This window comes from Botrytis fragariae (genome assembly GCF_013461495.1).
Source record: "Botrytis fragariae strain BVB16 chromosome Unknown tig00000054, whole genome shotgun sequence".
Taxonomy (NCBI): Eukaryota; Fungi; Ascomycota; class Leotiomycetes; order Helotiales; family Sclerotiniaceae; genus Botrytis; species Botrytis fragariae.
The window spans coordinates 2,031,871-2,045,523 of record NW_023500993.1 but is presented as its reverse complement, the minus strand read 5'-3'; the positions used below and the strand labels follow the sequence as shown (position 1 = coordinate 2,045,523).

General features: G+C 43.0%; 4 protein-coding genes across 4 annotated transcripts; 3 read left to right on the top strand and 1 right to left on the bottom strand.

Moving 5' to 3' along the window:
* Nucleotides 1-3,814: 3,814 nt before the first annotated feature.
* Nucleotides 3,815-5,764, top strand: Bfra_005350 (putative ferric-chelate reductase protein; the record flags this gene model as incomplete). Its single annotated transcript, XM_037335734.1, has 3 exons — nt 3,815-4,372; nt 4,428-4,649; nt 4,703-5,764. The coding sequence occupies 3 exons, from the start codon at nt 3,815-3,817 to the stop codon at nt 5,762-5,764; spliced, it is 1,842 nt and encodes a 613-aa protein (XP_037192829.1).
* A 1,231-nt stretch (nt 5,765-6,995) lies between these two features.
* Nucleotides 6,996-7,569, top strand: Bfra_005349 (putative yippee zinc-binding protein moh1 protein). Its single transcript, XM_037335733.1, has 2 exons — nt 6,996-7,156; nt 7,332-7,569. Exons 1-2 carry the CDS (start codon nt 7,058-7,060, stop codon nt 7,563-7,565), a joined length of 333 nt encoding a protein of 110 aa, XP_037192828.1. The 5' UTR covers nt 6,996-7,057; the 3' UTR covers nt 7,566-7,569.
* A 1,145-nt stretch (nt 7,570-8,714) lies between these two features.
* Bfra_005348 (putative trna-intron endonuclease protein) lies at nt 8,715-9,302 on the bottom strand (the record flags this gene model as incomplete). Its single annotated transcript, XM_037335732.1, has 1 exon — nt 8,715-9,302. One exon carries the CDS (start codon nt 9,300-9,302, stop codon nt 8,715-8,717), a length of 588 nt encoding a protein of 195 aa, XP_037192827.1.
* Nucleotides 9,303-9,860: 558 nt separating this feature from the next.
* On the top strand, nt 9,861-13,238 carry Bfra_005347 (putative rna polymerase iii transcription factor tfiiic subunit protein; the record flags this gene model as incomplete). The annotated part of the gene is made up of 6 exons (XM_037335731.1): nt 9,861-10,111; nt 10,169-11,240; nt 11,290-12,076; nt 12,132-12,362; nt 12,413-12,772; nt 12,832-13,238. 6 exons carry the CDS (start codon nt 9,861-9,863, stop codon nt 13,236-13,238), a joined length of 3,108 nt encoding a protein of 1,035 aa, XP_037192826.1.
* Nucleotides 13,239-13,653: the final 415 nt, after the last annotated feature.

Below are 13,653 nucleotides of genomic sequence, written 5' to 3'. Positions count from 1 at the left end.
TTTGCATTGCGTGTAGGTAGGTAGTGAAATAGTCGTTGCTATTGTGGTTATGTTGATCTGGGTTACACACATGGTATTATCTCGACGGAGGAAAGGTATGTTGACTTGGCTCGACTCTCCGTGCGGAGTACAGAGTTCTAGAATACGGACCTGGTACGGACGAAATTCAAATATATTAATTTTCAAGATCTCATAGTTCGTATTGCATTGGGATAATGATATGGGTGATGGATATAGATATGGATATGGATATAGATATGAATATGGATATGGATATGAATATGGATATGAATATGATATCGTCGACAAGGAATAAAATTCATTTTGCTGAAACATGTTGGCAGGGTCATTGTATGGATTTCCCTGACTTCATGGATTTACGGTTCGAAATGACATTCCTGGATGAGTTTAGATGCTACTGTTTGTTTGTTTACGGTATGTGTTGCCTTTTGGGGTATGTGTTGCAGCTGCTGCTGCATGTTAATTTCTAGCAAGGGAATTCAGTGTACGATGGATGATGTATTATAGAAGTTTGGGAAGCAGTAATGTTTTTTGGGCTTCTGTTGTTTTGTACATTGTACTGCGATGCATTATTGAGGGCACAGATCAAATAGATGATCTCATAGGAGTTATGGGCTGAACTGTTCGACTGGATTATAAATACACAAAAATGGAATGATGTCTAATCGCAGTGAGGCTTACAGAGCGAAAGGATTTTTGCGATGCGATGCTACTGTGTATCAGCAGTCAGTCGTTTGCTTTGTCTGGTGACTTGTGAGTTGTAGGGATTTCTAATTTTCTGTGAAGGGGGCAGAGGAGGAGGCGATGAGGATTTTCGTATGCGGTGGTACATGTCTGGAGGAAGAAACACTTTTATGCGTGATTGCGAAATTGTAAAGATTGGCGTGCATTATTGGTGATCTATATTTTGAGTATTGATGTATGCGCGAAAAGATTATGATCTCCTAAAGTTAAAGCTAATTGTTGGTACGATACTGACGTTATGGACATCGTCAGGACGATGGACCGACCCGTTCACCACCTGAAAGATCATCACGACTTTTTATTGCATCACCAACTTTCGACTTCTAGACTCTAGATCTTTTCTTCGACAGATGTACAGATGACCTACAAGGCTATGTAGAGGCTCATCCCACGGATAACCTTCTCTGGCCTCCATCGCGATATTCCCACGAAATCCTAGAGGATACTCTTGGCGCTGAGAGAGATACTGTACTGGTCTAATTTGTCAACCTGTAATCTTTAAAGACTGCAAGGGACCCTTCGGGAAATTTAATCCTCATCATCGCCAAGCTGTTAATCCACCAACATTAGGGCCAGAATGAGCTAATCTAATAGGGTACCATTATTTCACAGAATAATATCGCTGGGACACTACCATGTATTGTGCCTCTCTACTTGAAGAATTATTTATCCAATCGAAGAGCTTAATAAGAAAGTTCTTACTACGAAGGTTGCTTATTCTTCCTTCTCAGCTACAAACCCTATCTAGATGCATACTTTTTTGTTTGACTGCTGACTCCCTTAATTTTCGGTACCGAACCCCTGTTATGAGCACGTCCTTCTCTTCCCCTTTCGCTTCCTGCATATATTTATGAATTTCTGAAACGATGCACGCAACGTAAATCTCCACATCTACTTGATCGGATTATACCCCCCGATTTACGAACTTATTTGAGCCAATCAGTATATATTCTGTATGTTATGCTATTCTATCTCTCGATTTTTACTGAGTGGTCACCAGGAAGTTAAAGACCCTTTGTTTGTAGGTGCACACTCTAGAGGGGTGTGGTTGTGGACAGCCAATATATACACCTACTCAGCCACAGATGAAAGGTCTACTTGGGCACAGATAATGCAAACTTCGTCATCTACCATAGATAGTAGCTAATTCGACACTATTGAAACGAACACCAGAAATAACTGCCATCCCATCCATCCTGTGTCACCACTCGGCACTTGCATCCATCCCATCAAAGTATCACAACACTTGGGAAGTAATACTACCAATTCATCTATTAATCAATATAAATCTGCATGTTGAAAATTCTTGCAATAACCGCGACATTCTGTGTATCGTGAATAACAATAGAGCACGACAATTATGCCGAGAAATCCAACCACCACTGAGTAGTTCTCACCATTGTCACTATCCACCGTCTACCATCTAGACATGAGACCAGCTATCGGACCTTCAACCTTCTCCCCCCCCATTTCGTTCACGATCGTCAGGTCGGGTGCCTCAAACTTGCTACATCAAAATACGTATGCACACCATATTCTGGCCAAGACCATTCCTCTACCTTAAGAACCGTCCACACGCAGCCTAGTGGTAGACCCACACCAAGACCTGAGCATGTATCCACGACATGATTAAAGATGAGACGATAGGCTATCTTTGTGACAATCGCGGGCTGTAGGTGATTCTCAACCCATCATCCCCATATTTTTTTCCAATCATCGCCCTCTTTCTGTCCCTCTGCGCATATGATATTCGCTTCAACTTTCCCTTTCTCACAACTTTATACACTTTCAAGGAAAAAGAAAGCATGTGGTTTGACACAAAAAACCTATCATCATCGACCCCATACATAAGACAAGTTACAACTACTGTACCTAAATCAATTCTGCAAGGTCGCCAAGACCTATCGACATAGAATTTCTGTACCTTGCAGCGGTAGCCCAAACAAGAAGTGTACTGCGTGTGTTAATCCCCGTCCACACATCATCCAATCCTGAACGTTGGAAGAGGCAAACACAGCTTGGATCCTTGCTAATCTCAACATACGTAACCCCATCCATGGTTCAATTTCGAATTGTGAATTCCGAACTTTTGGGGAAGAAAATAGTTTGTAAGGTTAGGTTTTTGATATATTGACTTCCGTTCCGCCCTGGCCTTCTGACTAGTGACAAAAGAAAAGAAAGAGTGAGAAAGGAAGAAAGGAAGAGTGATTAGATGTTGTAACTCACTCGGTACATATCTAGAGATAGATATCCTTCATTTTCGTCTACTTTGAAGTTACTGTCTGCTGGTTATTTCTAGATTTAGATTCTATTTCCCTTGTTCAATCCCTCAATTTCGATTCGACTACTTTATCTAGAAGGTCGTCTTATATTTTACTAGGTATTCCTACTTCTACACTCCACATACCGCTGCCCGCTACCCTACCAATATATCTTATATTTTCTATTCGAAGCGCCCAGGATTAATAAATAAAATTCATTTATTTTTCCCCGCGGTGCATATTCAAGAAGGAAAGGTATGTATCCATCTATCCATCCATTTCATTAGGAATAGCATTCCGAGAAAAGCCAAGCCTTAAAACATTTTATTCATTTCCAATCTCCTTCCCACCCACCTCCACAAATTTGACTTCTCTAGATTTCTTATTCTCAACTTCTACCTTTTACACAAACACCTTTTCTTCATCGACGTCTGGATAACGCCTTTTTTGAACATTTTTTGTTCATTTACATTCCTTCAACCCACTTTACCTTCCTTCTATTTTTCGATATTTCGACATACTCTTGACGATCGATTCTTATTTGTCTTGAATCTGGTTATTCACGGAATCTATCGCCCACTCCGCTCGCTCATTCACTTACGAAATATCTAACGACGCAAGATCGTCTACTACAAACGAAGTGACCCCTCGATATTCCAATTTTACATCTCGGGCTGGTCTGGGTTGGATATCAAATCTTATTTATCGATCCATCATCGCATACTTTATTAGGCCGATCTGGATACTCCAAATACAACTCCTAGATCTGTCAGATATTCTTCACAATCATGTTTTCCTCTTCGATATTTGTGGCTGTCATCGCCCTGGTCGAAATAGTGGCTGGTGAAGCACCATCAGGAAGTTCTTCAACAACAGCAACCACACCCGCCGCAAAGGCTGCTGCCGCCGCCGCTGCGGCTATCAAAGCCAAAGCATCAATGCTCAACCAGGATTTTTATGATTACATTTTTATTGTTCTTGCGGCTTTGATCGGTGGTATGATTATCTGGCGAGTGGTCATGGAGTCTGTCAAATATGTTCGAACCATGGCATCACTCAACAACGAGACGCAAAGATATTTCGCTATTCCTTCTTTCGGGTTTGCGAAATTCAAGAAGCATGTTCTTTATGCTCCTGTCTTGAGCAAGAGACATAATAGGGAGATCCAAATGGGCAGAGCTATTAACGTCGGTACTCTTCCTACTAGATTTCAACTTGCCTTTCTCTTGGCTTATTTCGGAACCAACATTGCTTTCTGTGTTGTTAGCATTACCTGGGATCAGTCATATGCTACCGTAGCCCAGCAACTTAGGAATAGAACCGGCATTCTTGCCGTTGTCAATATGGTAGGTTTGAAGAATGATAGGTTGATATATCCATCACGTGCTAATTATCTTTTAGATTCCCCTCTTCATTATGGCTGCCCGAAATAACCCTTTGATCAACTGGCTCAATTGTTCTTTTGATACTTTCAACCTTTTGCACAGATGGACTGGAAGAATCGTAACTCTTCAGATGATTGCCCATGTTGCTGCTTGGGCTGCCGCCAAAGTTTATGCTTCTGGTTGGTCTGCCGTTTGGGCGTCGATTGGCAAAAGCTCTATGCTAACGTATGGTGCTATCGTAAGTTGTCTCTGAAAACAAAATATATTAAAACTTGTACTAAAAGTCTGTAGGCTACGATTGCCGCTATTGCAATCATGATCCAGGCTAGCTCGCCTATTCGCCATGCCGCATATGAGATCTTCAAATATCTTCACATCGCACTGGTTATCGTTGTCATCATCGGCATCTATTACCACTTGAAGTTATCTGACCTCCCACAATTACCACTTCTCTGGGGAGCCATTATTCTTTGGGTTACTGAACGGGTCTATAGAGTACTTACAGTTGCATACCGAAACTTCGGAAAGGGTGGATCTAGAACATTGGTAGAAGCTCTCCCAGGAAATGCCGTTCGTGTTACCGTTGATATGGCACGCCCATGGAAGTTCAAGCCTGGCCAACACGCATATCTTTACATGCCATCCGTCGGGCTATTCCAATCTCACCCCTTCTCAGTCGCTTGGTCAGAAGAAGCAGAAGATTTATCAGATGAGAAATTAGCCATGAACCGTCAAGATATCCTCGCTATGCAAAAGACAAGCATGTCTTTCGTCATTCGAGCTCGAACTGGATTTACTGAAAAGCTTTTCAAGAAAGCCGAGGCTTCCCCGGATGGAAAACTCTATACCAAGTGTTGGGCCGAAGGTCCATACGGAGGAATGCATATGATGCACTCTTACGGCACAGTCATGTTGTTTGCCGGAGGAGTCGGTATCACTCATCAAGTCCCACACGTTAGAGATCTCGTTGCCGGCTACGCAAATGGAACCGTCGCAGCCCGAAAAATTGTTCTCGTCTGGACTATTCAATCTCCAGAACATCTCGAATGGATTAGACCATGGATGACCTCTATTCTCGCAATGGACAAACGTCGCGAAGTTTTGAGAATTATGTTGTTCGTCAGTAGACCAAGATCGACAAAGGAAATTCATAGTCCGTCGGCTACCGTACAGATGTTCCCTGGTAGACCGAACATCGAGACGCTGTTGGAAATTGAAATGGAAAACCAAGTGGGAGCGATGGGAGTTTCGGTGTGTGGAAGTGGTGCGTTGAGTGATGATGTGAGGAGCGCGGTGAGGAAACATCAGTACAACGGAAATATTGATTTCGTAGAAGAAGCTTTCTCCTGGTAGGACGGAGTATGAGTGTAGCTTGGGAACGAAAGGGGGTCTTCATTCTTTGTATATTTTAGCTTAGGGGCTGATGGGATAGCCGGGGGTTAAAATCGACGAATCTGATTTGGCTGGATATTGGGATCATGGTTCTGGTGAGCTTGTATAGCTAGTGAGCGTAGTTGGGATGCACATATGATTAGACGAATCGTAGTTCATATCTCATTGGAACATTATGCTGTGATATTCTAAGAGACTGTACACATGGTGAGAAATCTCGAGAAATTGGCTGGGTCTTTTGTTGGAGAACTGGATTGTTGACTTGAATTTGTGTATTGCTCACTTCCAGATCCTTTGCTTCGTTATGAGTATTGGAAATTTAAAATGAGGTTGCATCCCCTCTTGTCAATCTCGTCGTCGCCCAGGATATAAGGAGTGTAGCGAGGAAACCTCGGGATGCTTTAATATGCATGTAATAATGAATGTGAAAGTAAGAAATGACAGGGTCTAAAACATTTGAAAGGTGCCTAAATACCTGCTCTTGATCACTCAGCTGATTTATACAAAAGCCAATTCATAATGAAGAAATTTCAAAATTACTCATTGTTAATAAATCATCAATCAAAGAACGTCATTAGATCCTGTGTCTCTATTTTAACAGCTCAAAAGGTCATTTGATCGATTGAATCCCCGATTCATCCATCCACCCATCCACTTATCTCCCTTTACTCCTCACACTAACAAACGATACATCCCGCGTCCCACCCACCGGCACCGCCATTCGGATAAGGCGATAAGAGACGACAAAGCCTTTCGACAGACAAACATATCAACATTTGACTTGTCCATCTCACCTATTTTCGCCGCGAATACCTACATACGTATTGAATCACGTACTTTACTTCTTCTCCTCTGGGAACATACTCACATATCAAAGTCTGGAAACTCAAGATCAGCAGTTGAACACAAGTTAATACCACCTGACGTAATTTCCTACCAGACAAGAGACAACAAAGCCTGACGGGACCCGACCGCTTTGGAAACCTCCTAGATAAAATACAAATACAAATACGATTTCTATCTGCGTCTGCTTCACCTCTTACACCTCTTGATTGTCTACATCCTACATCCTACGATATTCGTCACTCGCAGAGAAGAATAGCATCAAGTCACCTAGGTATCTACATAACCTCGAAATCTGGAGAATACCCCCATCTTCTCCTTCTTCTCGTCTTGACGAACCCCCCTCTTCCTCATTTCCTCACGACCAGATCCGAAACCAAGAAATAAAAAAGATACCTGGCAGACGAAATCATGGGTCTTTCATATAACACATACCTAACCAGTAATAAGATATACGGCTGCAAGGGCTGCAAGACGCATTTGAGTACGCACGAGGAGATTATTTCACGGGTTCGTTTTTTTCTCTTGTATTTGCTTTATGCGTTTCTTTATCAGTATATCTATATCTACATCTGTATCTGTATCTATCTTCCCTTTCCCGCACTTTCCACATAGTTCCCATCTCCCAGTCCTCACATCATATTCGAGCTCCTCCCCTCCAACATCCCCAACTAACCCCTCCCAGAATTTCCGCGGCCAACATGGAAAAGCCTACCTCTTCGGCACCGTCGTCAATATCCTCCCCGGCGACCCCTCAGAAAGAAACATGACGACCGGCCGCCACATCGTCAGAGACATAACCTGTAAGCGCTGTAACGAGTGTGTGGGCTGGAAATACGATAAAGCATATGAGGCTAGCGAGAAATACAAGGAGGGCAAATATATTCTGGAGGCGGAGCTGTTGTGTAATGTTTGTTAGTGGGAGGGTGGGGAATTGCAGGGAGGGGAGATGATACACAATGAAGGGAAATGGAAATGGAAACAAGGAGTCTGGCATTAGGATTTCTTTTACTTTTACTTTTAAACACGCACGATCGACCACACAGCGACTACATGTCTGGAGTTTAGATTCTCGAGAGCGGGATATGCGATTGGGTTGGGAGTCTGCGTTACAGATGAGAAGGTGTTTTTTGATTTCCTTTCTTTTTCATGGGAGAATGATTCTGGGTTTTATTTGGGAGGGAGGAAGGATGGGAATGGCGATATGGATATGGATATGGTTATGGATTTGGATTTGGTTATGGATATGGATACGGTATTAGGAGGCATGCAATTTTCCTGAAAGGCTGGCTGGTCGTTACTTGAGATACGTACAGAATATTTATACAAAGATCTGGTCTGATTTGATTTGACTCAATGTGATATGATTCCTTAGGGGGTATTCTGGGTGCTAGGTTATGGATACAGCTATTTGTGATGGCACCTGCAGACATAGCAGAGGAGTGTAGATAACTATAGTGTAGTTTATGGCAAAGATGTTTCGGCTACCATGCAGGCTCGCGCTTGAGGACTCGTAGCGGAAGGAGTTTGGTCTTGGACTTATAAAGTACTAGGCGTGTGATGTAATGGGCTGGTTGAAAGCATTTCCGATGGCTGTATAGTGGTACCAGTGTATCCATCCGTATTTGATGATTGCGTGTCTCCCTTCAATATGCGATGTCCATCCAGTCTACCCCCTCCAGGACCTCACAGAATGATCGAAGCATCTCCAGATTTGATAGAGATTTGATCACAACGGCATTCTCTCCTAAGTCGCGAATCATATTCTTCCTTCAAGGGCTTCCGTGTAGTGTCTTCTCGGTACATACTTTAAATATGATATGGTGATCTCGAAAAGGTCGACGGTGCCGAATCTCGAAAAAGGTTATATTCCAGATATACCACCTGGTATTTCAGTTTTGGATTTGTTCGTGATTATCGTGATTAAGGCATCTTATTCGCAAGCAGACTCCTCATGTCCATGACAAATCTGCCGTGTAAGAACTGAGTTTTCGAAACTTTGGTCTTACCATTCGAGATATTCAGGTATTTGAATGACTCCTAGAATAGTAATCCACTCAAGCCCCCTTCAATTTTGTCGAGGCTTCACAATTCCATCATGCATGATATAATACACAATTGTGCTATCATCATGCAATGTCGCCAAGAGTATCCTCTTCTGTCTATTTTCTCCCTGCCATTTTCCTCCCACAATCTCCTCGCCATCCTCTTGAGCATCTTCTCTTCCCTCAGCTCCAGAACCAGGAGGCACAGTCCCCACCGCGTCAAACACCTCTGCAAAGCGTGCTAAACTCCATTTTTCTTCCAGATGCGTGGGTAAGACCCATTCGCGCTCGGGAAATTGCGCAATGGTTTCTCCAGAGGAATGCTCGGCTTTGAGGATGGCGACTTGCTCGTCGGGGTGGATGTAGGCGCGTCGAGGAGGTAATCCGGAGATTAGAGGACGAGGAAGGGGGTGCGAGGTTAAGGGGAGTGTGTGTGAATTGTTAGGGAGGTCCAATCGTGTTGGAGCTGTAGATTTTGGAGAATAGTGGTTGCGAGATGGTGGAGGTAGGCGGGTGGGTGGCTTCGAGGGGGTAGGTGTTTGGGTGTTAAGAAGGTTCTGGAGAGCGGAATTGGGTGGAAGGGAGGTAGTAGGAGAAGTGGTGGAGGGCATTTTGAATGAATGGAATTCAGTTCTATCGAGGAAGATTGAAAAATTGTGTTCAGAAACTCATTCGCAGTGTTGTATTTTGCGACAATCAATGACTTTTTCTTATCACAAATTTGTAGATATCTAATTATTTCGCGGGGCTGAACGAAATTTAGGTGGGGGAAAGTTGTATCGTTTAAGGAAGGCGGTCTATAATATTTTATCAGCCTTATGCAAGGCTAAGATCTTAAACTTCTAGATCTTGTTATTGTTCCCTCCGTCGGAATAAAAAGAGTGACATGCTTTTCTATACAAACATTTATTCAATACTACCTTTCCGTTTCCTACGGCGGTATATCTAAGCACTTACGTCAAGCTCTAAATTGTATTTCAATCGTTTTCTACTCTTCAAGAAGATGCACATCTTGAATGCTTTTTGAAAGAGAAATACACACACTGAACACCACTTAACCAGCTGAGGTTGCGCATGATAACCACAAAAGCCAATAAATTCTAGATATAAAAAAACTAAGAATCAATCAGGTCTGTGAGAGACTTCGATATCTTTAGGTTTTCCGTAAAATGTCTGGTTATCCTCATGACATATCACCGGCCTATGCTTTCACTGGTCAAGGTCACCAATACCCGGATCCAGAAGCAAGCCAGAGCCAAACTTTAATATGGCCTACTCATGCTTCAACCCCAGCGCAAGGCACTGGTGGTTTCAGTCTGGACAATGCAAGGGCCGAATTTGCTGCAGCAAGTACGGAGCAGAGAAACCAGAGACGAGAGCAGGTGGAGGGCGTGGATGATATTCTAGATATGGATTTTGGGTAAGTTTACTTTGGAGGAAGAGCATATGTTGGAAAATTTGTTTGACATTGTTATAGGGGTGATTCGGATGATTCTGATCCCGATTATCGAGAATTCGGTAAAGGAATTCGCAAGATGCAAAATGAGGTGCGCCAGGCTAGACACTTAGATAGTGATGATGACTCCGATGAGGCCCCTGCTGGTCGAAAGAAAGGCAAAAAGCGCGGTGCCAAAGGAGGTAGAGGTCGCAAACCGGGAATCAGAGGTCCACGGAAAGCAGCGGAGCCAACTGGTGATATCAAATTACGTTTAGGTCAAGCCAATCATGCATTCTTGAATGGGCGCTGTGAAGAAGCTAGAGATATAGCTGCGGAAATTGTTCGAATTAATGCAGAGACTTACGAAGCATGGACTTTACTATCCGCTTGCTTCAAAGAACTGGGCGAATACAATTCGGCTGTCAAGGCTTTGATGGTTGCTGCGACTTGGAGGCCGAAGCATCCCGGTGCTTGGTATGCCGCCTTGAATTTTGCTTTGAATGAAACTGGCGATTTAAGATCAGAGTTTCTTATCTCTGCTCAGTACGCTGCTCAACAAATACTCAGAGCAGATTCACAAGATCTGGAGGCTCGGAGAATCAAAGCTTCTCTCATGCTTGAGCGAAGAAACCTCAGTCACGCGGCCAAAGAATATGAGATTATTCTCAAGCGTTGCCCATTCGATACAGAAGTTATTCAGACGTTAGCATCGATTTACGTTGATCGAGGGCAGGTAGAGGTCGCTATGAAACTTTACACAAAAACCCTCGATAAATTCAAGAAAGCCGATGTAGAAATTGACACACCCTTTGGTTGGACAGATGCCTATGCATACGTCGAACTTTTCGGGCTCATGGAAAAATACACCGAAGGTATCAAGGAGCTCAGATCAGTAGCTCGATGGTTAGTTGGAAGAAGTGAAGAGAAATTTTGGGACCAATTTGTTGATGATGATCGAGAGTGGGACGATGATCATATCAGAAGATCTGAATGTTCCCAATTTGATGCCAAGACATTCCCGTTAGACACATATGGTCCAGGCTTGCCCGTCGAGCTACGAGTCAAACTTGGACTATACCGGTTATTCCTTGGTCATTATACAGAAGCTATGGTAAGCCAGCTCATTCTCCCTTATGTAAAAGTGTTTCTAACATATCCAGCGTCACTTTAATTATCTTAAAACCTCTGACTATAATGGCCAAAGTCTCGTTGAAGAATTTCCTCACCTCTTTGAGGAAGTCGCTGATACTTTGGCCGAAAAGGGTTATAATAAGGATGCTTTAGATTACTATTTACAATTGGCACCAGGCGTTGGTTCCGAAGGTGCTTCGCTGCAATTCAAGATGGGTAAGTGTTGGCTTGGTGAAAAGTCTGACCAAGAGGCCGAACTCTGTTTTCAAAACGCAGTACAAATGGAGGTGGACAACATTCCAGCAAGGATGGAGCTCGCTAAACTTTATGAAAGACTAAACGAAAAAGACCAGTCTTTCATGTATGTGAATGAAATCATAGCAATTCGACGAACACAACGTCAAAATGAGAACCCAGCATTTGGAACAGAATCTTCCGACCCTGCACCTTCTAAGAAGCCACGTAGAAAACATACGACATTCCCTGGTATTCGGAGAGGTCAATCTCGTTATGCGCCACGCAGGCTCCTTAATCCAGCCGAAAGGAAGAAGGAAGAGGCCGCCAGAGCGGAACATCTACAGAACCAATACTCTATTATGAAAACAGAACTTGAACAGATGAGAGCTGGAGATCCAACAGCAACCTACAAGTGGATGGAGGCTGCTGAAGATCTCATCGATGATTTTCGAGCCTTCAAAACTTTTTATCCTTGGGATAAATATGTCAAATTCTTGGGCTATACTCATGACGATAAATTTCAAGCAGAGACAAAACTGGAGACTGATTTAACGGAGATGGCTGATCGATTGTCAAAAAGTTAGTAAACACTTCCTATTATTTGACTCCAACTATAAATTACTGACCCCTCTAGAACTCGGAGCCGATGCTGAGGACCGAACTAGTGCTACATCTGCTAGCATTCCAGCCGATTACCGGGGCATCTCGTTCAGTTCTTGGCTAGATATCTTTCTTGAGTACGCAATTTGTCTCGCAAAGGATGGGCATGATCGAGAGTCATATGAGATTTGCGAGTCCGCTAGGGACGCAATTGTCTTCTATCATAAGCGTGAGGACATGTTCTTGATCCATGTATGCTGGGGCAGTAAGTTAATAGGGTTTTGAGAAGTTAGCTTTTTACTAATCGTAATACAGCTTGTGCTTTGCTCTGTAATGACGAGGAGATGTGTATCAGAGTGGCAAGATATTTTATGAGAGAATATCAATTCACCACAGATTCTTACAGAATGTACGCAGCCATAGCGAGGTTGTGTCAATCTCCAGTCTCGTGGTATTGTTCAGGCCCCGAACAAAAGTATATGCTTCGCCAAGTCAAGGCCATGGATTTCAATCTCGTCGATAAAACTCGTCGTCAAAGAGGCTATGCAGAGAAAGCCGGCTACACGTCGCAGGACAAGGATGGAAAACCAGTTCTTAACGATGATATGGACGTCGCTCTCCTAATGTTATACGGCCATATCCTTTACTCGGGGACAAGTTATGCATACTCTCTAAGTACTTCAACCCAAATTGATATTTTGGACAGACCATTTTGCTAACGAAATCAATCGTAGACTATTTCCTGAGAGCTTATGCACTTGACCCAAATAATGCTATCATAAATCTGAACATAGGCCTTGCTTATGTTCATCACTCGCTCAAGAGACAAGCAGATAATAGGCAATTCATGATCCTTCAAGGTCTGACGTTCCTTTTCGATTATTATAACTCACGCAAACAGTCAACCATTCTTGAGGAACGTCAGGAAGCTCATTACAATCTGGCCAGAGTTTATCATATGCTTGGTGTCTCGCATCTTGCGATAAAATACTACCTTCGAGTATTGAAAGAGAACGATGGCCATGAGAGCTCACGAGAAGATATTGAAATTGATACTGCATACAATCTCAAAATTCTTTGTATGGTCACAGGTAATAAGAAATTGGCAAATGTCATAGCCAGGAAATGGCTCGTAATTTAGTCGATTGGATTTTCGCAAATCCTCCATATGAATGGCACGAAGCGGGCCGGGCGGAAAAGGGGGCGAATTAAATAATTTGAGTTTGTAAATTCCTCTTCCGGTCCCATTTTATAATCTGCACAATGCAATCTAACTGGAGAATATCAGTTTTCAGGAAATTGATCAAGAAGCCCGATGCCGTATTTAGGGTACTATTATAGTAGCCGCAGTGACCCTGCATAGATGCGCGAAGTGGATTATCGGGTTGATTGGAGAGTACTAAAATGGCTCGCGAGTCGTGAAACCACTTACATATATCAGCGCAAAACCTCCAACGGCAATAAATTTTAAACTTTATTCCACAAGTTGGTGAACAGACTCAACAGAATCTTTTTGAAAGTGCAGATTAATTCTCAAAACGTTGCTCAGACGTGAT

What these genes read in the sequence shown, in the direction of transcription:
- Bfra_005349 (XM_037335733.1), top strand. Translation starts at nt 7,058, where the DNA reads ATGGGTCTTTCATATAACACATACCTAACCAGTAATAAGATATACGGC. An exon ending in ACGAGGAGATTATTTCACGG is followed by an intron (nt 7,157 to 7,331) that starts GTTCGTTTTTTT and finishes AACCCCTCCCAG; the next exon opens with AATTTCCGCGGCCAACATGG.